Here is a 23,135-nt window from a genome sequence, read left to right on the forward strand (position 1 = left end):
ATGTCAATATAAATCCTTTGTTTTGGTTTTACATGTTTACCAGCCAAGCTCACTGGATCATTGTGAATTTGCCCCTCTTTCCCTTGAAGATATGGACAGTGTGAAAGATGATTTTGCTACTACTATGATGTGGTTCTAGGATGAAATACAAACCTCCTGTATGGGTAGCAAATGCTGAACCACTGAATAGCATTAATCTTATGAACAAAGATTTGACATCAGCTTGTCCTGATTAGTCTAACCCTGACTCTCCTGGAATCAGATGTTGAAAGATCAACTTTTAAAACTTCAAGAGATACAGCAGGGGGGTTTCCTTCTGTTGGAGTGGAGCAGACACTCACACACTTTCAACGGGCAGCTGTCCAGGTCTAGCTCCCAGCCGGGCATGCAAGGGATGATAATTAAAGGGCTGGGAGTTAACTGCAGTTAACTGCAGCCCAGGATTAGGAAATCATGGGAACTATGCTCTGGGGGGCTGAGCTCTCCCATGTCAGCTGGGGCCATGCTGGTCCAGAAAGGTGGTATCACGGGTGGGGCAAGGAGCAGGCTGGTGAAGAGGGCTGAGGGAATGTTCTGGACTGGACCTACTTTTAGGAATTCAAGACCAAGGGTATTGGGTGGGTGAGGAAGGCTGTGGGTGATCCATCTTAACACCTTGGAGAGTGTCATGGTTTTATAAGGCTAGAGTTGAAGGGCGCTGGGGGCAGCCCCCTCCGTTCACTCCTCCTGGCTCTGGCTTTGCTTACTGTCCAGGCACACAGAGAGTAAGTGACTTGCCTCAGATGTTGTTGAGATTTCAGTTCAAGCTGGGACCAGAGTCCAGGATCCTTTTCCTAGGCACCCATGGCTGGAAACTGTAAACCCCAAGAGACAAGCCTCTATCTTCTTCCTCCCTCTTCTTCTTCTCCTACCCCTCTTTCTTTCACCATACCAAGTCACACTCAGATACATTTATTACAACCTCCATACTTCAGGAAGAACACGGTCAGACAGTTATTACTAGTGTTCAAGAACTTGCAACCTCTGCCCTTGTACACTCTACTGAGATCAGTAGTCACTGTAGAAGCTGGTGAAGTCTTTCTCGGAGGCTGCACGCAGGCGACACTTCACATTCAGCGACTTCACTTTTAGTTAGCTGATCCTGATCAGTTAGAAGGTCCACAGCCTTTCAGGAAAGGAATAGCTGCTTTTCTGATGAACCCTAACATACAAACAGAGCCAATTCTAGGGGCTCAGGTCTCAACATGTCTGGATTTAAAGGAGGTAAGCCTATGTTGATGGCAGAAGGTGAGGAGGATGGGAGCATGAAATTAGAATTCTCACCCCACAAGATATTTTGTGTCAAGGTGGCCGTATGTATCAATCTTCAGAAATACCTCATGGAAGTCAAGAGGAGTTATGTTAATTACTTTTCCATTTCTGTGATAAAACATCTTGCCCCAAAGTGACTCATGGAAGATAGAATTTATTTTGGCTTATGGTTCCAGAGGGTAAGAGTCCATCCCGTGTAAACTGAAGACTGTTTTTTGGTTTCCCGGCCACCCAGACCCAAATAATCACACAAAACCATATTAATTACAACATTGTTTGGCCAATGGTTCAGGCATATTCCTAGCTCTTAAATCTTAAATTAACCCATTTCTATTAATGTGGCTGTGACTTCCTGGTAAGGTTCTGGTGTCTTTCTCCTTCAGCATCTCTCAGGCTCTGCCTTCTTCCCTCTGTCTCTGCTTGGATTTCTCCCAGCATGCAGTTTAGCTTTCCCATCTACCTATATTCTGCCCTGCCATAGGCCAAAGCAGCTTCTTTATTAATCAATAGTGATAAAACATATTCACAGCACACAGAAAGGAATCCCACATCAATCTTGGCAGGGAAGCCTGGCAGCAAATGTAGGCATGCTGGCCAGAGCAGGAAGTGGACACCTCGTGTCCTCAACTGCAAGTGTGAAGTAGAGAAGGAACTGGAAGTAGGGTGAGACTATCTGACCTCAACATTCACCCACGTGACTCCCTTCCTCCAGCTAGGCTGTACCACCTGAACTGGAACCAAGTGTTCAAATACTGGAGTCTGTGTGGGACATTTCTCATTCCAGTCACCGCAGGAGAATTTCAATACTGTCAGGGAAAGGCATTTTCCTCAGACCAGTCCAACTTGAGAGATATTTTGTTAGTGACGCATGTTCCTTCCTCCTACAAACAATGACACAGTCTGTGTGCTGGCCACATATTTTAAAGCACAGGAGTTCTGTATCTTATAAAACTCTATAGAAATAGTATTCCAAATGTACACTCACAAGAAGTATGCTGTTATAACACACACACACACACACACACACACACACAAACACACACACACTTCCCTTGGTGTCTCTAGCTCCTTCAGCTGCCTATACCTGATCTGTCTTGCATCCCTGTTTCTTCAGGGTTATTCCCACCATCGCCAGAATCAGCTTCCCCCTTCTTGTCTTTGGTAACCTTCTCTCGCATCTTTTCTGGGCCTTTTAGGCTCTGGCTTTGGAGGAGCAGGTTTAGCGGGGAACCTTGCAGGGCTCTCTGCTTCACTTCACCTTGGTTTTATATCCATTAGCACCCTCAGCCTTTCTTTTGGGCATGGCCGGAATGTGTGGTGCAATGTAGCTCTGTGTAGCTCTGGCCAGTCTGGGGCTACTGATGTTTTTTCTTCACCCTTTCCTCAAGCCTCTTTCCTTTCTGTTGCTGTGTATGATCTAAAGCAAGGGGTCGGGGGAGAGGGTTTATTTTAGCTTATAGGTTACAGTCCATCATCAAAGGAAGACAAGGAGGGAGCGTGTAGCAGAAACCATAGAGAAAAGTCCTTTATTTATTTGCTTCCAGGATACCTTGAACTCAGGACCAAGCACCCCGAGGTAGCACTGCCCGGAGTGGGCTCTCCCCATCTATTAACAATCAAGGAAATGCCCCCCCCCACAGACATGTCCACGGGACAATCTGACGGAGGCAATGCCTCAGCGGGGGTTCTCCCTTTCTGGTGTCTCCCTTTAGGTCCAGATGACAAACACTGACTGCCACAGGCACACAGAGAGTTAGAAAGACTAGGGAGGTTTGTGGCTCAGGCTGTAGCGGGCCAACCTTCCCTGTGCTCCCTCCCCGGTATGAAGAAGAGCTGATAAGCTTGTGCTGAAGACGGTGGCGTGAGAATGACGTCACAGGCACTGGGGATGGGGCCAGTGTCAGCCATGTCCCCAAGAGTCCAGTGCGTATTTGCATAGGCCATTTTGCTCCCCATGCCGTAACTGAGACCGCGCCAACTGGGGAATCTTGAGGTCTCAGGTGGCTGCTGGGCTTTCTGTCAGTAGTTACAGCTTAGGTTCATGTTGTCTTTCTTGTGGGCATGGCTCCTCCCATCATCCCACACGGGAATTGTTTGAATCTTAGCTTGTTAGTGATTTTCTAAGTGTGCTGTCAGTCAATGCTATAAAAGAGGGTGGGGTAAAGAAAGCTGGGAAAAACTGCTCGTGATCTTTATTTTGTTTCAACCAGGTGAGAGAAAGCAAGAGCATGCGCCCTTAGATGCTTACTGGCCCCTCTATCTATAACCATAGAGTGCAGCTGTGGAATTTGGTCACATGCTTAGATGCTTACTGGCCCCTCTATCTATAACCATAGAGTGCAGCTGTGGAATTTGACCTCAGGCAGGAGAGGCATCTATTTGGGTTCGGCTTTCTCTCACATATTTGTGCTCTCTGGGGTGCTTGGCTGAGAAGTGGCTGCTGACATTCGGGCTCTTCCTTCAGTGTGCTGACTCTGTTGGTCACAGTGACACCCACCCCACACAGCAGCTCCTGTAGTCTGTGCTTGGCCCTTCTCCGGGAAAACCTAGACAGGCCATGGCCTCTCTGAGCCTCAGTTTCTTCACGTGCACAGTGGAGACAGCAGTGCTTGTTCTGACAAGCCCGTCGAGTAAGGCTGAAGGCAAATAACGCAGCGTCTGTGAAAGTGCCTTGTAAATCATTGGCACACAGACATACGGTAACGAGCACTGGCTTACAGACTATGGAAATGTCACTAATTATCAGGGCTATGCCAGTGTGACACTCTTTCCCTCTTCTGGATCACATGTGAAATCAAATGAATTTTGTAATAAAGTGGTAGAAAAATGTAGGGGAAAAGGTCTACACATGGTGACACCCACCTGTAACCCCAGCACGCTATCTCCCAAGTCGTGGGATTAAAGCTGTGCATCCCCACACTGCTAAGAGTGACCATTTTAAATGGCAGGGAGTAGTGTGACCAAGGTCAGTGACAACCTACCAGAAATCCCCATTGGCTGTACCTTTTCAAATTCCCCCTACCCCCGTCTCCAGCACCACAAGCTGCAGAAGGCCAAGTAGGACATAGCCCACTTGCTAAAACACTACCAGGAGATCAAGAACTCCAAACTTGGGATGGACATGGAGATTGTCACTTAATGGAAGCTGTTGGAGGGTGAGGAAGCCAGTGAGAACAGGGGTTCTTGGTGTGAGTAGGGGTATCCTTTTAGGCTCTTATTTAGAGATAAAATAGTGTCTGGGAGGGTAGAATAGTGTCTGGGTGTGTAGAATAGTGTCTGGGTGGATAAAATAGTGTCTGGGTGTGTAGAATAGTGTCTGGGTGGACAGAATAGTGTCTGGGTGGGTGTGTAGAATAGTGTCTGGGTGGACAGAATAGTGTCTGGGTAGACAGAATAGTGTCTGGGTATGTAGAATAGTGTCTGGGTGGATAGAATAGTGTTTTGGTGTGTAGAATAGTGTCTGGGTGGACAGAATAGTGTCTCAGTGGCTGGAGCACTCCAGGAAGAGGACATTCAAAGTGGGATGATGCCACTGTTTACTCATTTTACAGAGAGGGAAACTGAGGTTCTGAGGCTGTGGAAGGCTATGCTAAATGACATGAACAGCTTGCAAACCCAGAGGGTGTCAGCTGTGACGGTTCATCTTTCCTCTTCCCCTAGGTTGTGTAAAGGCACGGGCTCTGTCAACATCTGTAAGTTGGATGTGTGGGCATGTGGCTCCCATGGGTGTCCAGAGTCTGTTAGGTCACATCTAACTGGGAACTGAGCCTCCTTCAATGGAGTACTGGGTGAGGGAGAACAGACATGAAGTCTGAGAAATAATAGGCAATGGTCCCTAATATTTGCCCCGTATACAGATCCATCTAAACTACCTATGAAGTTTAAGTTAATAAATGTTTCAAGATTTCTGAGTGCCTCCCCACACAGTTAGTTCTTCAAAATAGCTTGAGCTTTCCATTCCTCACAGAATGTTCCGTGTGTGGATCATATGGAGAAATGATACACTTAGGTGTGTCAGGGTCTGCAGGTGGCGGGGTCTCCTGAACCTCAGGATCCCACTTTTCATGAAGCCTACGTCGGTGTCCTCTAACTCAGCTGTTGCTCCCTCAGCTACATTTCTAGATGATTCCTGCAGCACTTCCCCATGGCTTTTGCTAATCCTTTGCATGAACATCTCTCAAGCAGAATGAAATGTCCAAATCGCTGCGCATGCTCCCCTAAGGAGCAGTGTGCTGGGGTTTTAAAGGACCATGCTCCAGGCCCTCAGAGTGGCAATAGAGCTCATGATCCTGGGTTACATGACTTCTGATCTCGTGTCTCTCTCCAAGGGCAGTGGCATGGTCTGTGGGGACCTGGCTTCCCCGTCTCTTGTGGCCCAGAGGACATGGTCATGCGCAGTGGTGCCCAGTGCCCCTCCTCTGCAGTGGAGGCTTGCTCCAGAATGAGACTGGTGTGATTTGCATAGACAGGCCTGGGGGTCTGGACTCTTGTGTCTGAGAAGAGGCTGGAGTGGGCAGGAAGGATCACCGTTTCTCTCACAGCCCAAATGGCAGCTTAGTAATTTCCCTTTCAGGGGATCTAGAAGTAGCTCTCTAGTTTCCTTTTTTACTGAAGGTTTTATCCACTGTTTGCAACTGAGCCCTGGGTTGGATGGGAGCTATGTAGAGGGGTCTACAGCATTGTGGGAACATCTTTGGGCTTTTTCCTTGGACAAGAGGGGCCATAGACGTTGCTCTGAGGAGGGACAGATGCAGTGGAGCTGAAGGGTAGTCAGTATCCAGACTGGAAACCCTGGCTATCCAGACACCAGGATGCAAAGTCTGGCTGTGGAGAACTAGCAATTCTGATGTGCGGTTGGGGCGGGGCTGCATTTGTGATGCCCATGTGACTCCTTTCCTTCTTCACACTGCATTAAGTCAGTGGTAAGAGGCTTTCCCCTGGTAACCCAAGGCTCAGCTCACCTCCTTCACTGTTTTCCTCTCCAACCATAGCTCTGTTTGCTTTTGTTCCTCCGGTGTGGTTCCTGTAGGGCATTTATCTCACACTCAGATCACTGGGTCCATGGAGGTGAATCTGTAGTTCAGGAGCCATTTCAGGAACCTGCTGTTAAACAAGATCCCGGGACATGCCTCTGCAGCAGTGGGCGGGCTGCCGCTTGGTGCAGAGGTGAGAGTGTGTTGGGCAGTTCTGGCTTACTTTTTGATTCTCGGAGCATCAGATTAATTAGTCTTTTAGCTTCTCCTGCAGGCTCAGAGCCCAGCCTGGGACATGAAGCAGGGCAGGATGGGGAAAAAAAGGCCAAAAAGAGATGAAAATGAAAACCCATGATAAATTAAGCACCTACCCAGCTTCTGACACAACATGTATAGATTTCATTTATTTCTCTGAAATGTAATGTTAGTGTCCCATTTTACAGAAATGGAAGCCAAGACCCTAAGAAGTGACTGTGCTTTAGTACTAAAGCACACATCTTGGCTCGGGGTGCAGGGTCAGGCTGTACTAAAGCACACATCTGGCTCGGGGTGCAGTGTCAGGCTGTGCTAAAGCACACAGCTGGCTCAGGATGCAGGGTTAGGCTGTACTAAAGCACACAGGTGGCTTGGGATGCAGAATCCGGTATAAAGAATTTCAGCGTTAATTAACTTCCCCTGACATTCCCTAATAGTTTGGGCTCACCATTCTGGCTTGTCTGATGCTCCTAGATATGGTACTACCTGTCCTATTCAACTAGTTGTGGACATTTCAGTTGAGAAATAGAAGGTGGCATGGAGACCCCTGAGCATCTGTATTATAGCCTCCGCTCTCCAGGAACCCTGAGTGAATCTTAGGCTAGGCAGTTCAGACTGCCTGTGTGGGCACCCAGGTTTAAGTCTCAGAAGTCTGTTGGAGTCTTTTGGTCAATGACTTAGGCAGAAGTCACTGGTTCCTGAGCTGACAGCCTATCCTGGTTTGGGTTCTAGTTCTGCAATAAAACACTGACCCAAAGCACCTTACGATCATCGTTTATCATGAGGGGAGATCAGGGCAGGAACTCAAGGCAGGAACCTGGAAGTAGGAACTGAAGCAGCAGCCATGGAAGAACTCTGGTTACTTGCTTGCTCCATATCTTGCTTTTAATACAACCCAGGAATGCCTCCCAAGGTGTGGCACCATCTCAGTGAGCAATTAAGAAAATGCCCCACAGCCTTGCCTACACACCAATAGGATAGAAGCACTCTCTCAATTCAGGGTCCCTCTTCTCAGATGACTCTAGCTCGTGTCAAACTGACAAAAACATCCTAACCAGAATACGGTCCCCGGAAGTCACACTGTGGAGGCCTGCTCAGAGTCCCCTCTGGCTGCGTGGCTGGAATAGACAAGAGCTTCCAAGGGAGAGGTCTGCTTCCAGTGTTTTATTTGATACTTACAAAATAAGACCTGAAAAAGATATCACCAAACAAAAAGATATTTTCTTAAATTATACATTTGTTCTTAAGTTGTAGCAAAACCTTTGGGCAATTCTCCCTGTTCTTCTGATGGAGTTCTGATGCCACTGAAGGGAAGGGAAGTTCACGTTTTCCCTCTGCAGGTTCAGACTGTGTCTGCCAAGACAGACTGATAGACAAGACAGACCAACAGACATAAGGGGAGAAATACTGATCAATTCATTCATGTGAACGCATTCACAGGGGCCACACAAGGAGGATGGGACTCAAAAAGAAAAGAGACAGCCAGATGACTGACTTTCCAGGAGTGTTCTGAGCACTGGCAGGAACTGAATGGATGCTCCTGGGAGGATGGCAGCAAGTTACGGGAGGGGGAGGGAGAGAAGGTCATCAAACACCCCCTCCCTCTGACCTCTTCGGGCTTCTTACCAAAGAGCAGAGCAAGTCTGACTGGAGTTTGTTGAAGTTTAGCGGCTTTTTTCTCTTCCTTGATGTTCAATATTTCCAGCTTATTTGATAAGGTCCTCAAGGAGTGACATTTACTCGGGAGGAAATTTCCCAGGCCAGGCAGGGAGGGAAAAAGCCTGAGGAGATAGCAAGAGGGGGCAGAGAGACCTTGGGAAAGAGGCGCATGGAAAACTGGCTGCCCCTGAGCTGGTGCCCACGGGAGAGGGGGCTTTGCCTTTGTGATGGCAGCAGTCAGTGATGGTGGTGGCTGGTGGTAGTTATGGTGATGGTGGTGACTGGTGGTAGTTATGGTGATGGTGGTGACTGGTGGTAGTTATGGTGATAATGGTGATTGGAGGCAGTTATAGTGATGGTGGTGATTGGCAGTGGTTATGGTGATGGTAGTGACTGGCGGTAGCTATGGTGATGGTGGTGACTGGCAGTGGTTATGGTGATGGTGGTGACTGGTGGTAGCTATGGTGATGGTGGTTCTGGTGATGTGATTATGATGGTGGTGGTAGTCATAATGATGGGTAGAAGAGATGGAGGTAATAATGTTGGTAGCCATGGTGTTGGTGTAGTAGAGATGGTGGTGATGGTGATGAGGTAGTGGTAACAATGGTGGTAATGGTGGCTGTCTTAGTTACATTCCTATTGCTGTGAAGAGACACCATAGCCAAGGCAACTTATCCAAACAAAGTGTTTAACTGGGGGCATTGCAGGGAGACAGTCATTGGAGCCATAGTTGAGAGCTTACACCTGATTTGTGAACAGCAGAGAAGGGGGAGAGGGAGAGAGGAGAGAGAGAGAAAGAGAGAGAGAAAGAGAGAGAGAGAAAGGAAGGGAGGGAGGGAGAGGGACAGAGAGAGACAGGCAGGCTTGGTGTGGTCATCTAAAAGCTCACAGCCACCCCCAGTGGCGCATGTCTTTTAATAGGGCCTCTCCTCCTAATCCTTCCTAAACATTCCACCAGTCGGAACCAAACATTCCAATAGATGAGTCATTCTCATTCAAACCACCACAATGGCCATGGTGACAGTTGTGTATGTGTTGATGCTGTCAGTAGCCATGATGATGGTGGTAGTGACAATGGTGATAATGATGGTGGTTGTGTTGATGGTGGCAGCAACAGCGTTGATGGTAGTGGTGGATTAGTGACGGTGCCAGTAGCCATAGTTCTGGTGACAGTGACCATGGTGCTGGTGGAGACAGTGGTATGCAGCTATGGTGATGGTGGTCATGGTCATGGTGGCAGAGGCAGTGGTGATGGAGTAGCAATTGCATCAGTGACAGTGGTGGAGCAGAAGACACACTCGCCAGTTTGGGCTTTGGGATGACAGCCATGTTGAATGCATGCACCTCTGTGCTGCCCCTGCCCCTCTGTTCCCTGGTTTCTCCCCTTTCACTGTCTTTAGCGTTAGCACTAATGGAATGATGGGGCCCACTGGAGTTTCCTTGGCTCGTGAACAAGGAGAAATGAGCAGGGATTTGCAGGGGCACCCAGGCGACATCTGGAGGAGGCAGTAAATTAGCACGAGGCAGTACGAATGATCCTTTCTCACTGTGGGTCCTTCCAGGCAGGCCCCATGTGGAAGGAAGCAGAACTTGGTACTGATGTCCTAGCTGCCATGGCGCTCAATGAACTGACTCTTTACAGGGTCCCCTGCAGTGCCCACACCCAGAGAGCAGCAGGGAAACGATGGCACAGACGGGCTGCAGTTCCCAGGTGGTTGTCTAACTGTGGGTCTCTCCTTACAGTTCCCTGCGCAGGGTGGAGAATTTGTGTTTCTCACTATGTTTGCCTCAGGAGCAATAAGATGAAGTTGTATTTCCTGGACCACAGTGACTCCCCAAGGCACAGTGAAAGACTCAGGGGGAGAAGGAACCATCCTGGGGGTGTTCATGAGAACGATCAAAGCAGAGGAGACTGAGTCTTGGTGAGGGAGGAATAGTGGCTTCAGAGGGGAAAAGACAGCTCAGGCCCAGCTTATGGTTACTTCAGAAGATCTGCAACCCACACTTTCGCTGGGAACTGTGTTTGGGGAGGACACGCACTATTGAGACCGTTACCTGCAGAGGTCTGAGTTTTCTGACGGGAGTTGCTAGCTCGGTCTGTGCTTCACAGGAAAAGCAAACAGACGCTCCTTCTCACTTAGGTCGCTCACTTTCTGGCTTTTCCTTAATCTGTCGGTTTCAGAGACCTGCACTCCTTTCAATTATTTCTTCCTGGGGAGCTGAGCTGGTAAAGTGCCTGCTGGGCAAGCACAGGGATCCACATAAAAAGTGGGTCACGGCCATGGGCAGCTGGAATCCCAGTGCAGGCTAGCCAATCAGCAAGTGCCAGGGTCAGAGAGAGGCCCTGTCTCATAGAGAAGGTGGAGAATGTGTAAGGGAAGCACTAACCACAGTTCCTGTACATATAAACGCATACACCACACACACTATAGACACACATACACAATACATTACACATATGTACACATATGTACACACTACACACACATATACACATTATACACACATTACACACATTACATACATACACAAATACATATACTACATACACTACACACAGTATACATACAAACACATGCTATACATATACTACACACATTAAACACATTACTCACACTATGCACACATACACATAATATGTACATATACAGCACACTACACACATATACATGTATACACACTACACACATATATACACATACTATACACATGCATAATACACACATATACACACACTACACACACTGCATACATATAGACACACACTACACTACACAATACACATACTACATGTTACACACTTACACACACTACATATATTACACACATTACATACATTACACACATATATGCACACCACAACATACATATACACACACTACACACATTATGTACTGGTTTTCTAATAAAAAGTCTGTAAATAGACTTAGGTGCTTCCTGTTGCCTTGCTCAGGGAATATAGCTCTTGTTAGAAGAAGGCTACAAGAGCCCCGAGTCCTGTGATCCTGAGAGTTGATGTTGTGTGCTTACTACTGGCCCTAGAGTACCAGAGGGAGAGGACTACATTCTCATTATCACCCTTGTCTAGCTGAATCGGTTGACCGTTCTGTGCACACAAACATGGAAGTATTAAAAAGCTTAGTTGTGTCCTGCAGAGTCTGACCTTTTCACTAGTCAGCGCGTGGTCTCACAGTTTGGGGTCTAAGATTACCTATCTCAGGTTGCTTTGGTCCATATCCTTGTTGAGTCCAAGAAATTTTCTCTAGCCTGGACTCACTTCAGCTTCCTAGGAACACAGGATGTGGCAGGGCTGAAAAGGCAACCCTTCCATCTCAGAAGCCCTGCAGGGCCCCAAACACAGAGGCTACTTCTGTCCTAAGATGTCACTAAGACCTGGCAGTCCAGCAGCCCCATTCCCACCGTCTGACTCTCCAGGTAGATGAATGATCTGACTTAAACGATGTAGTGATCATGGACGTGGTCAAGGCCCAGAGAGTCGGGATGAAGGAGGGGACGGCCAGGGGCTTGCAGGAGCCTGTCTGTGGTCACCTGGCAAACCTCAACGGAGCGGCTAGCCTTCTCCAGCTGGCTCAGAAGCCTTTCGGCGTGAAGTTGGGAGTCAGCAGACCTTCTACCAATGACGGAGGCTGGGAGATGGGGATGGCGGAGAGTATGGCAGCAGAGGGGCTGGGGGACGGACCTGCCCCACGACGGCGACAGCTAGTGTGTTCTAATGCAGGGATGGAGTCTGAGAGGGCCGAGTGTCAGTGGTTCCTACTTTCTCAGCTTCTTGAGATCACGCTACACATCACAGGTCTGGCATGCCCTGAGCTCCATCCTGGAGCCTAGTGAAGGCTCAGAGCAGGAGACGCTGTCTGTCCCCAAGAAGTTTCTAGCTTGACCTTTTGACAAGGCCTGAAGGCATGGAGGCAGAGCTAGATATCTTAAGGGCTCTACATGCAGTGATGCAGAGGTGGTGGCAACTGGAAAACAGAGATCACCGAGCACAGGTGACAAGGAGCACAGGACTGGCCCGTGTGTCTGCTTTGGGTGGCTGCGAGGTGGTCCTGGAGCCTCAAGAGGGCAGACTTGTCTCCTTGTGGAGTGGAGCTCTGGGGACCTGCACTGGGTGGGAAGCTGCTCAGGAATTAGAGTTGGTGGGGGAAGAAGCACAGGCCTGTGCTGGGGCCATCTGAGCCCAGTGGCAGGAGGTGGCAGTGAATTTGTATGGGGCTCTGCCTGCTAAGCATGTGAATGGTGGGGCTGAAAGACAGGTGTGCTAGCTAGTTTTATGTCAACTTAACAGAAGCTAGACTCACCAGAGAGGAGGGCCCTCAAGTGAGAAAATACCTCCGTAAGGTTGGTTGGGCTTTAGGCAAGTCTGTAGGTATTTTCTTAATTAGTGATGGGAGAAGGCCTGGCCCATAGTGGCCGTGGGTTCAGTCTAAAGTAAGCTGAGCAAGCTGGGAGGAGCAAGCATCTTTCCTGCATCAGCTCCTGCCTCCAGGTTTCTGCCCTGTGTGAGTTCCTGTCCTGACTTCCTTCAGTGATGGACAGTAATATGGAAATGTAAGCCAAATAAACCTTTTCCTCCCGAAGTTGGTTTGGTCGGCGTGGTGTTTCACACAGCAATAGTAATCCCGACTAAGACAGCAGGATGGCTTATCTTGGTGGGGAGGATGCTATAGAGGGAACTGAAACAGTGCTCCAGTCCAGCAGGGACAGAGAGGGACAGGTAGATCAGCCTGTGGGAATGGACTAGAAACAGTCCCAGGGAGAGTGGGGAAGGTTCCCCTGTGACATATGATACTGGATTTTCCAAAACGATAGTCACCAGTGTGGGCCTGGCTTCGGACTGGTTGGCTGGTGCAGGCAAACCAGCAGGGGATGGCGACGCTGGCACAAAACACCACACGCCCTTGCATCGCAGCAGCCTTTATTGAAACACAGATGGGGCACTCCAGAAGGCAAGGCACCCACAGACAGAACCAGAAAGTGGCCTCAGAGTCCCCGTCCCATCAGCCTTCCCGTGGGCAGTTCCCTTCTGCGCAGGCAGGGGAGGCCTGGAGCAAATATGGAGTCTTTGAAATGTGTAAAGGCGCCCTGAATAGCAAGACCAGTTCAAAGCTCCCTAGCCAGGGGCTGTAGGTAGCAGGAATCCCCGGAGAGCAGACTGTTTTCTGAGAGGCAACTCAAGGAATATGGATAGAGCATATTGCCTCAAGGAAGGCAGTCAGTCAGTCAGGGAGGTGACCAAACACAACCAAAGATAGGCAGGTGCTTGCTGCCTCTGGGTCCAGAAATGGGGGCTTCTTGGCCAGGGTTTCCCTCTTTAGTTTTTGCTTTAGTTTTTGGAGGAATGGCTGGGTGGTTAAGACCGTGCTTTGACCCATAAAGGCAAGGCTTTATTGTTTAGCCACCCTGGATGACAGGTAGTGTCCCAGGGGGCTTGGTGAATGATACAAATCAATTATAAGTCTTTGAAGACAGGTTGGAATTAAGCGGAAGGTTGGGAATATCTTCTAAAGTGAAGCCCAAGGAAAACCAAGAAACAGCTCCCTAAAAGGAGAAGGTGGAGGAGAGCGGCCCTGATTCTTTCATAGGAACATCTAGATTATTCTGGAAGCAAGCACACATTTTCCATTCACACATCGCTCCACTCTGGGGCAGACAGACGTCCCATTTGGAGGTCCTGGCGCTAAGCAAAGCGCACTGAGCGACTGCTCCCACAGCTGAAACTGGAGGATCTTGGCTGGCAAGGAGTGCAGGAGTCAGGGGCCATCACTGTGATGCTGCCCCCAGTGGCAGAGGGACCAGAGGCAATCTGGCGCCCTGGGGTTGTGCCATATGTGAGGCCCCCACATGTGACTCCACCACGGGAGCTGCTGACACCTGTGGGAAGAGAAAAAGGGAAGGATAAGGGGCTTGCTGGGGTCACCCACCCACCACAGGTGCCTGAGGGCTTCACATGCACATGAGGTGCCTGTGTCCTCCTCAAGGGATCAGTGGCTAACATGACATGTCCTGTTCTTTCAACCTCATGGCACATCTGGACCCATTTCTCTGGACTGCAGTGTCTAGTGACCACCAGTTAATGGGTGTGCAACTGTTTTTGAAGCTACCCCAGCCCTCCTTCCCTGGACCTGCAACCCTTACTTCCCCACCTTCCACCCCACTTCCTGCCCAGTAGTCATTAGAGAGGAGCGTGGGGAGGAGGAAAGACTATGAATGTTGGGAAACATTGGAGGTTCGGTGGGGTAGGCCCATGCCGCAGCTTTGCCCAATCCCAGAGTCATTTTTTAGGGGGCCTTTCCAGCAGATACTTACAGACATTCACGGAGCCCACACCCTCGCACAGCCTGAGGAGAAAGAAAGCACCATTAGTTCTAAGCAGTGAGCTGGGTCCTTGAGATAGTTGCTTGGGGACAGACAAGGCCAGCTTTTGTTCTAGGTTGGAGAGGCAGGAAGGGCTCCCCAAATCTTCTTGGAATGTTCATATTCTGACTTTAAAGTGTCCCTATCCACGGAAACCAGCCCTCCTGGTTTAGAGCAGTAGTGAGTGGAATTGTGATTTCCACACACCACCTGCCATCAGTGCCTGAGCCTGCTGAATGCCAATAGATGCTCACAGTAAGCATGAGGCAGAGCTACGGGTATACAGGGCACAGCATCCTTATTGTACATGAGGCCGACTCCAGGGAAACTCCAAATGGGCTTCAGAAGTCCAGGACCTAGTGTTGGGTCCCAGCTCTGCAGCTTAGCAACTTTGTGGACTTGGGAAAGGATCTGAACATTGAGCCATCCCTTCTCTGTTTTTGGATAGGAAAAATGGTACTTATCTGACAGGATGGAGGATTATAAATGGGCACTTGACATAGAGCATAGGATACGTGATAGGAAACCATTATTGCTGAAGCCTGGCCTGGAGTCGTGTGGTCAGAGCTATATGTCACACTTGTGCCCAAATCGTTAGCCAGGAGGCCCAGGGTCTCTGCCCCGCCTTGCAAGGACTGACAGGCCCTAGCCAGCTTGTTATTACAGGACAGTTTGGCCCTCAAATGAACCTCCACATGGTTCTTCTCAGCTCACCTGTGCTCCTCGCCCTCCAGCAGGCGCCTGTAGGTGGCGATCTCGATGTCCAGGCCCAGCTTGGAGTTCATCACCTCCTGGTACTCCTTGAGCAGACAGGCCATGTCCTGCTTGGCCTTCTGTAGGGCAGCCTCCAGCTCAGCCAGCTTGCAGCGGGCATCAGTGAGGGCGGCTTCTCCCTGCTGCTCTGCCTCGGCCACAGCTGTCTCCAGTTTAGCACGCTATGGGGTAGAAAGGGGGCATCTTGCTAGAACAAGATGGAGTGGGGGAGCACAGCGGAGCTGTCCCTAGTGTTTAGAGCAAGGGAAGTGAGCGCCCTAGTGATGGTCCATGGCAGGTAGTTAATAGGGCTGGCAACCCAAAGAATAGATGACCGAGCTATTCTTCATCTTTCCTGGTGGCCAACGGCTGAGGATGGGTTATATCTCTTGAAAGTTGTAGACTCATCCCAGCATGACGGCTGTATGATATGAAGGAATCCTGCCTTCTCTCTGGGTTCCTGCTTCTTCTCAATCTTAATTAGAGACAGGCCATTTCATTCTAGTGAGCAAAGCACCCCGTGATGTCGCCTGTTGCCTTCCTGTGCTTGTCACTTATCTGAGTCTTCCTTATGACCTACCTGGCACTTGGCGTTCTCAATCTCAGCCGTCAGCCTCTGGATGATGCGGTTCAGCTCGTTGATCTCCTCCTTTGTGCGGCGCAGGGTCTCCCCGTGCCGGATCACTGTGGCCTTCATCTCCTCACACTGGAAGTTGAGAGTGGGGCACAGATGTTTAAGAAGGAAAGTAGGACAACCTCCCGCTCAGCAAATGAGTGTGCAGCAGGTCTGGAGCTCAGCCAATGAGTGTGCAGCAGGTACAGTGCTCAGCCAATGAGCGTGCAACAGGTACAGTGCTCAACCAATGAGTGTGCAGCAGGTATAGTGCTCAGGCAATGAGTGTGCAGCAGGTACCGTGCTCAGCATGTGCAGTATTTACACATAGCAGCCCTGGCCAGCTGCCTGACCCCGAGATCAGTCAACTTTTCTTTTACCAGTACTAAGGGAAAATAAACCTTTTTAACAGACACCTTGCATGGATCCCACAACCATGACTAGGAGGTACTCACCTTGGTGCGGTACCAGGACTCAGCCTCTGCCCGGCTGCGGCTGGCAACGTCATCATACTGAGCCTTGATCTCAGCAACAACACAGTCCATGTTCAGGTCCCGGCTGTTGTCCATCTTCACAATGACTGAGGTGTCTGAGATGTGGGCTTGCAGAACACGGATCTCCTGCAGAGCCAACAGGAAGAACATTATGCTTGATGCCTCTTTTGGGCCTGATGCCCCAGCCCTGGGTACAGTGTTTATCCACTGGTGGAGCTCTGATGAGGAAGCTCGGTGATTCCTGCCCCCACCACCTCCATTCACACACAGGCACAGTGTTAAACAGCCAGGCTGGAAGCCCTAAACATTACCTTGGGGTCAGCCTCTGAAAATGGGGGAAGTGTGGGAAAGGCCTGACTGGAAGTCCCAGGCAAAGATCTGAATGTCAAATAATAACTAGTCTAGAGTGAACCTTCATATGTGGAATCCCCATAAACCTTCATATTTCTCTGTCATCTAACATGCAATCGCACTCCAACATGCGGAGATACCCACAGACCCCGAAGATGAGTACATATAGTGCGCAGTTATCTTACACACACGAGCACAGATGAACTGTAGCTGTGTGCAGCCAGCACTCTACACCCAGTATAGTGGGGCCTTTTCACATGTGTGTGGATGATAATTTTAAACATGTGGTATGTGATTGAGCACTCGCAGACCTAGGACCCTGAACCCCACCCCCACCACTGTGTCCTCCTTTTTCCATCCTTGCTGGCATGCTAGTGAGTGTCTGTACCTCTTCATAGAGGCGCTTCAGGAAGCTTGACTCCTCCACCAAGGCCTCCACGTTGGCCTCCAGGTCTGATTTACGCAAGTAGGCACAGTCCACGTCCTGATAGGGGACAGAGGAGGGAAGGACATGTGGAAGGGTCCAAGGCAGGGTCCTACAAGATGACTGCCGGGCGTTCACAAGGGCGACTCCCCTCCCTCCCTGCCCAGCAAGTGGACCCTCACCTTCTTCAGAACCACAAACTCGTTTTCTGCGGTAGCCCTCAGAGCTACCTCCTCTTCATACCTAGATGTGGGGAAAAAGCAGAAGTCAGGGTTCACGCCTCAAATCCTACCTCAGCTCCTAGCCAAGTTCTTCCAGGATCGTGAAAGGTGGTGTGAGTGTGTCTTTGTGTGTTGTGTTTGTGCATTGCTCTTGGCAAGGTCTTGCTCAGGTTGGCTGCATTCCCCAGTCCTTTGCCTCTGAGGTGAGTTCCTGAGAGTACACATTCCACCCCGAGTCTAGTCATTTTGACACCCTGGGCCAGGAGCCCAGGACCCAGAGCAGGAAGGCAGACAAGAAATGGGAAAGATAGCACTGGGACTCCCATGTGGATTCAGACCCTCACTTCCTGGGAGCCAGTTCTCTCTCAGGACTGGGTTCTGCTGCAACACCCTCCAAGGCCCAGGAAGTTCTATGGGATCCTGAGAAGCCACAGCAGAGATTTCCTGCCTATGGCCTTCTGAGTCCTGTGGGTGTGCATACTCACTTCTTCTTGTAGCCCTCCATGGCCTCCTGCACATGGTTGAGCTCAGCAGCCAGCCGCCCACCGTCAGCCTCCACACACTCAGCCTCCCGCCTCAGGGCCTCAATGTAGCCTCCAAACAGGGGCTCTAGGTTGCTCTCGCAGCAGCGCTGGTTCTGGTAGAACTGCCACTTGGTCTCCAGCAGCTTGTTCTGCTGCTCCAGGAAGCGCACCTGCCGTTCAGAGGAGCAAAGAGACTTAGTGGGAATTTAGGGAGTGTGCATGTGTGTATGTGTAGTGTGTGTGCATGTGGTGTGTGTGGTGTGTATTATAGTGTATGTGTGCATATGATGTGTATGGTGTGTGGTGCATGCAGGGTGTATTGTGGTGTGGAGTGTGTTGTTTGTGTGTGATTAGTGTGTGTGTTTGTTGTGGTGTGGTATGTGTGTTATGTGTGTGGTGTGCTTTGCTAGAACTCTCTGCCCTTTCGTGCTGGCTGCACGGCTCTGAACTTGGCTCAAAGCCAGATCAGGCTCCAGCTCCAGTTCCGAGACTGAGGCAGGCAAGCTGCTGAGCCCCTTGGTGCTTCTCACTCCATGGCAGTAGGGCTACAGCTGTGAAGCCTGAGCCAGTTCATACATGTGTACTGTGCAGAACAGTCCCCGACACACAGCAAGGATAGCAGTCAATAAAGCGGCTCTAATTACTAGTGGTGGTTCAGCCATTTTTCCAAAAAGCACATCCCCGCATTCACTCTGTGCCCAGGCCTGTGTCCAGACCTCTTCCACACACGTGTGCACACCCCCATACCACACACACACCACAGCACATATATATACACATACAACATATACAATACACCATACCAAGCATAAACACACACATACCACACCACTTACACACACACACTGTGTATACACATCACACACACTCTTACCATGCCACACACCACACACATTACACCACATCACACACATTCACTACATACACATCTAACACCCCTATGACTCTTTATGTCTGTGTCTAAGACCTTTATCTTTTCCTATGTCCATCTGTTTCTGTCTTTTCTATATCTGTTTTTATGTCTTTGCCTGTCTCTCTCTGTTTTTGTATCTGTATTTCTATATATTTGTGTCTGTGTCTGTATCATTTGTCTATGAAGTTTACTCATTTGTCGTGGGGGTAGGGGGATGCAGAAGTCGTTTCCTCCACATCACGGACAGGGAGGCAGACTCCCAGGGTCGTAGGACCAGTTCACACTCACTGGGGGGAGTGCTGTCTTGAGTCCCCATCTATTGCCTTCACTGGCCCACAGTATGTCCGAGCAGTGCCCTAAGCATCCTCAGCTCCATTTGTCATTACAATGTGGATATTAAGACCTCCCCATGGGGTGGTTTGGAGGATTTATTAAGACCACTAAAGAAAAGCATCAGGAATTTTAGACTCCCTTCCTTAGAGGCAGCTGCCCAACTTTGATACTTTGCCAGTACTGGTGGGTGTCCTTACAGGCATCCTCCCTATCTCTCTTCCAGCCTCCCCCCCATCTCTTCCCCACCCCCTTGCTTAGCTGTCACACTTCCTCCTCCACTGTTGCCTTTGAAAAAGAGAGAGTAACCATTGACATTTATTGAATGCTTGCTATTGGCCTGTCCTTTCCATAATTGAGCTCTCAAATCTTCACATAAACCCATGAGGCCAGTCTTGCTATTCAAGGGTGTATCCTGCCTGGGGTGTCACACTGTCAAGTGTCACAGGCAGCCCATGAGGAGACAATGGGCTCCCTGCACTGCCCATGCTGCCTAGGCACAGGCCACCATGCCTTCCGTTTGTATTGTCTTCCATTCTTCTTGCCCTCAACCAGTCTTGTAGCGTCACCCCTGCCTTTTCATATTGTCCTCAGATATACACACACGTACACACACGTACACACACGCACACACGTACACACACACACACACACACACACACACACGCACACACATTAAACCATAGCCTTGACTTCTAGACTACATAATGAACTTTCCAAGTACCAAATGAAGGCCATGCATCCATCCACTTCCGTGGGTCTGCATTTCTTCCACTCTCCTGTCCCTAACCTGGCAGCCAATTTGTCTTCCCAACAGACTGGGATCTTCCAAAGGGAAGTCAGGCCTGAGGTCTGCCCTGGGCCATCACAAACCACACTCACCTTGTCGATGAAGGCCGCGAACTTGCTGTTGAGGCACTTGATCTGTTCCTTCTCCTCATGCTTCACGCACTGAGCATTGGGGTCGATCTCCAGGTTGAGGGGCGTGAGCAGGCTCTCATTGACAGAGACGGTGGTGATGCAGGGTGGACTGGGCCCACAAACACCCCCTGAGCGGTATCCAAAGCTGCGTCCACAGGACCCTGAGCGGAAGCCTCCCACAGCCATGCGGGGCCCACAGGGGCTCGGGTTACAGAGACTTCGGCTGCTGAAGCCGGTCAATCCCCTGTAGCAGGACACTCCTCTGAACGGCGCAGCACTGATGCAGCAGCGGTTGCCAGTTTTGGGGGCCACAGCTGAGCAGGAGCTGAAGTTTCTGGTAACTCCACATCCTGAGCTGATCCTGTAGGAGCGACAGGACATAGCGTGAGTTGGATGGCGTCTAAGTGGCTGTGGGGTTTGGTGTAGGCTGCAGAGTGTGAGGCTGGGAATCCTTTGGGTCTCTCTGATCCTCTGCGGTCCTTTTATTGGTGGGGAGAGCTGGGGTTGGCTGTGTAAAAGCAGTGAAAAGGCATTTTATGTTGTTTATGGGCTTGGGGAGGTTGCCAGCAACTCCCCAAAGACTCATCTTAAAGGTGAGCTCAGAGGCGACGTGGGCTCCGTAAAAGACTGAAGATGTTATTAGGGACACCACGCTACACTTTTCATCTTCAAAGCTCTTTACATACATTAACTAATTAATTTTCACACGGTCTCTCTGAGATGGCCTCAACCCACACCCGGGGACGGATTTGAACTCCATTAGCAATCTGGGGGCGGCATGGGTAGCAGTGGGGGGCATAGAATCGCTGGAGTCCCAGGTAGGCTGAGACACAGGAAGGCTCCGCTGTGTCCCCTGGCCCTATGCAGGCATATTCTCATGTCCATCACTGCCCCTGGAGTAGCTTCACATGCCCAGACAGCTTGCCTGAAGGTGGTTTAGGGGTCATTTTGACCGTGTGTTCTTAGGAACAAAGGGCTGGAGAAGACAGTCCCTTGGAACCGTCTGGATTCCAGTCCAGAGAACCTTGGTCTAGAGCCTGTCTTTCTCACCCAGCAGAAGAACAAACCACTCAAGTTTCAGTGGTCACATAATGACCACTTGTGGGTAACGGGGAGACTCCTTCGGCCACTTTCTTCCATGTGGCCCAAATAGGAAGGCGTGCCCAACCTTGAGGGAACCTCGATTTAGGTATCAGCTTGCTCCTGAGCCCTTCTATTTGCTCCCTAAGAGGAAACATGTCTTGTTAGTGTCTGTCCCTTCCAAGACCGCCAGCCAGAGCAGGGAGCCTGTTCATAGACTGTCTTGCATTGCCGCCTCTCGAGGTCTGTTAGGGCCTGCACTGAATGTACGACTGTCCCGCATTGTCGCGCAGTGTCGCCTCTCCAGGTCTGTTTACAGCCTGCACTAAATGCACGAAGACGGGAGTGGAGTGGTGGTTCACTCTTGTCAGAGGACCTGGATTTTTGTCTCCTGGGGCCTTTGGGAACCATGGCCTTCTAACATCCCTGTTACCTGTGTGTCCCTGGGCCACTTATTAGGATAATGATGCCATTCTGCAAATGTTTATGGAGCACAGACACCAAGAATATGGTCTCTGCCCCCAGGGGGGCTCTGAAGACACCTGAGGAATTCAGGCCTTAAAGAAGGAGGGCTGGCGAGCTTGCCTAGAGACAGGGTCTTTTGCCAGAACCAAATGCTCCCATCTAATCATGCTTTGCTCTCTGCCCTGTGAGCTCGAATGTCCACGGCCTGCCGACTTCGGTTTTCACCTGGCATTAGGCAGATGGACATACACCCTATACCCCACTCTGAACCATCAGGGGAGCTGCAGAGACTCTGGGCAGCTGGTGGGGGAAGCCCAGGTGCTCACCAGCTGTCCCCAAAGGACATTCCAACACTGGCATCTCCAGGGAAAGCAACAGGGATTAGCAACTGGGGTAGCTGAATCAAAACTGCAAGACCAAGTTCAACTCGACTCCTCTCTAACCGTGTCTTTGGAAATTCGTCTTCCTAAAGTTTCTGTTCCCTTCCAGGATTTGATTCTCTTCTAACCCTCCTTTTGGTGGAGGCAAGTGACAAACCTGCGAGACTGTTTGGGGCATCATGAAGGTCTGTGGGAAGGGAGCAACCGCCTTCCTCGGGGAGCATCCCCACCCCGCCCCCTGCTGTGCGGGCCTCTTTCAGCCCCACCCTTAGCTCTTGCCTCCTCTGCACCTCACAACTTCTTTACCCTTTCAAGGCTGTGCTTAATGTGCCCTCAGCCTGATTTCACTCTTATAAAAACTTGGGGTGGAGCCTGGGGGTGGAAGGAGAAGCTGTTTGGGGGAGCACAGGGGATGATTCCCAGCTTCTAGCCCTATATGGGGCCCTGCTGCCAGGGGTCCAGGGTATATTCCAGGGCTTGGCTCTCTTTTGTGTAGACTTGGAGCTTGTGTTGAAGGCAAAGGGATGCCTTAGAGGCAGCTGAGAGCGGACAGGAGGGTGCTGGGAAAGTCCACTTTAACCCTGGGGCTCTCCCCTCCCTGCTGTGCTGCTTGGATCAAGCTCACCTCCTGCTTCCGTGAAGCTGAAGGCAGCCTTTGTCCTGAGGGACACAGTTCAGTCCCAGCCTTTCTCCTCACCAAACATGGAAACCTGTATGTGTGTTCCCTGCCATCAGCTAGAGCAGGCCTGGGCGCCAGGGCTAGGGAAGGCCTGGTTGGCCACTGTTTCAGGACACAACTCCTGGGCCTGGACAGGCAGAACATAGGTACAAGCTGTGCGGGTATCATGAGGCACAGGGAAAGGGCAGCTGTCTCTGCCTCAGGGTGAAGTCTGCCCCCTGCCATTGCAGCACTGATCCCCACTGGCAGGCTGCTCAGGGAAGCGGCCCCCCTAAAGCTCTGATTGGATTGCCTGGGTAGAAGACAAAGGTGACAGGTAGGCCAAACCTCAGTGCTGCTCGGAGGTGACACAGACGGACAGGCAGCTGGGGACAGCTGTGGTGTAAGAGGGCGAGAGAACCCATAGCCCCACAC

At 50.3% G+C, this 23,135-nt stretch overlaps 1 protein-coding gene across 2 annotated transcripts; it reads right to left on the minus strand.

Annotated features, from left to right (window-relative positions):
• Positions 1-13,117: 13,117 nt before the first annotated feature.
• LOC125410148 (keratin, type II cuticular Hb5) lies at positions 13,118-20,578 on the minus strand. Of its 2 annotated transcripts, XM_087899323.1 has the most exons (9): positions 20,079-20,578; positions 17,915-18,123; positions 17,391-17,451; positions 17,173-17,268; positions 16,395-16,559; positions 15,907-16,032; positions 15,288-15,508; positions 14,526-14,557; positions 13,118-14,090 (listed from the first exon to the last, which is right to left on the minus strand). In XM_087899323.1, exons 1-9 carry the CDS (start codon positions 20,496-20,498, stop codon positions 13,897-13,899), a joined length of 1,524 nt encoding a protein of 507 aa, XP_087755449.1. In that variant the 5' UTR covers positions 20,499-20,578; the 3' UTR covers positions 13,118-13,896. The 2 variants fall into 2 exon arrangements, with proteins under 2 accessions (XP_087755449.1, XP_087755450.1); XM_087899324.1 differs by lacking the exon at positions 14,526-14,557.
• Positions 20,579-23,135: the final 2,557 nt, after the last annotated feature.

The sequence above is a fragment of the Myodes glareolus genome, chromosome 19 (genome assembly GCF_982192425.1).
Source record: "Myodes glareolus chromosome 19, mMyoGla1.1, whole genome shotgun sequence".
NCBI lineage: Eukaryota > Metazoa > Chordata > Mammalia > Rodentia > Cricetidae > Myodes > Myodes glareolus.

Bases quoted from the DNA above. Each gene is read 5' to 3' on its own strand.
- LOC125410148 (XM_087899323.1), bottom strand. From the start codon at position 20,498: ATGTCCTGTCGCTCCTACAGGATCAGCTCAGGATGTGGAGTTACCAGA. The intron at 18,124-20,078 runs GTGAGTGTGGTT...TCTGAACGGCAG, and splicing joins TCGCGGCCTTCATCGACAAG to GTGCGCTTCCTGGAGCAGCA. The intron at 14,091-14,525 runs GTAAGTATCTGC...CTCTTCCCACAG, and splicing joins TGTGGGCTCCGTGAATGTCT to GTGTCAGCAGCTCCCGTGGT.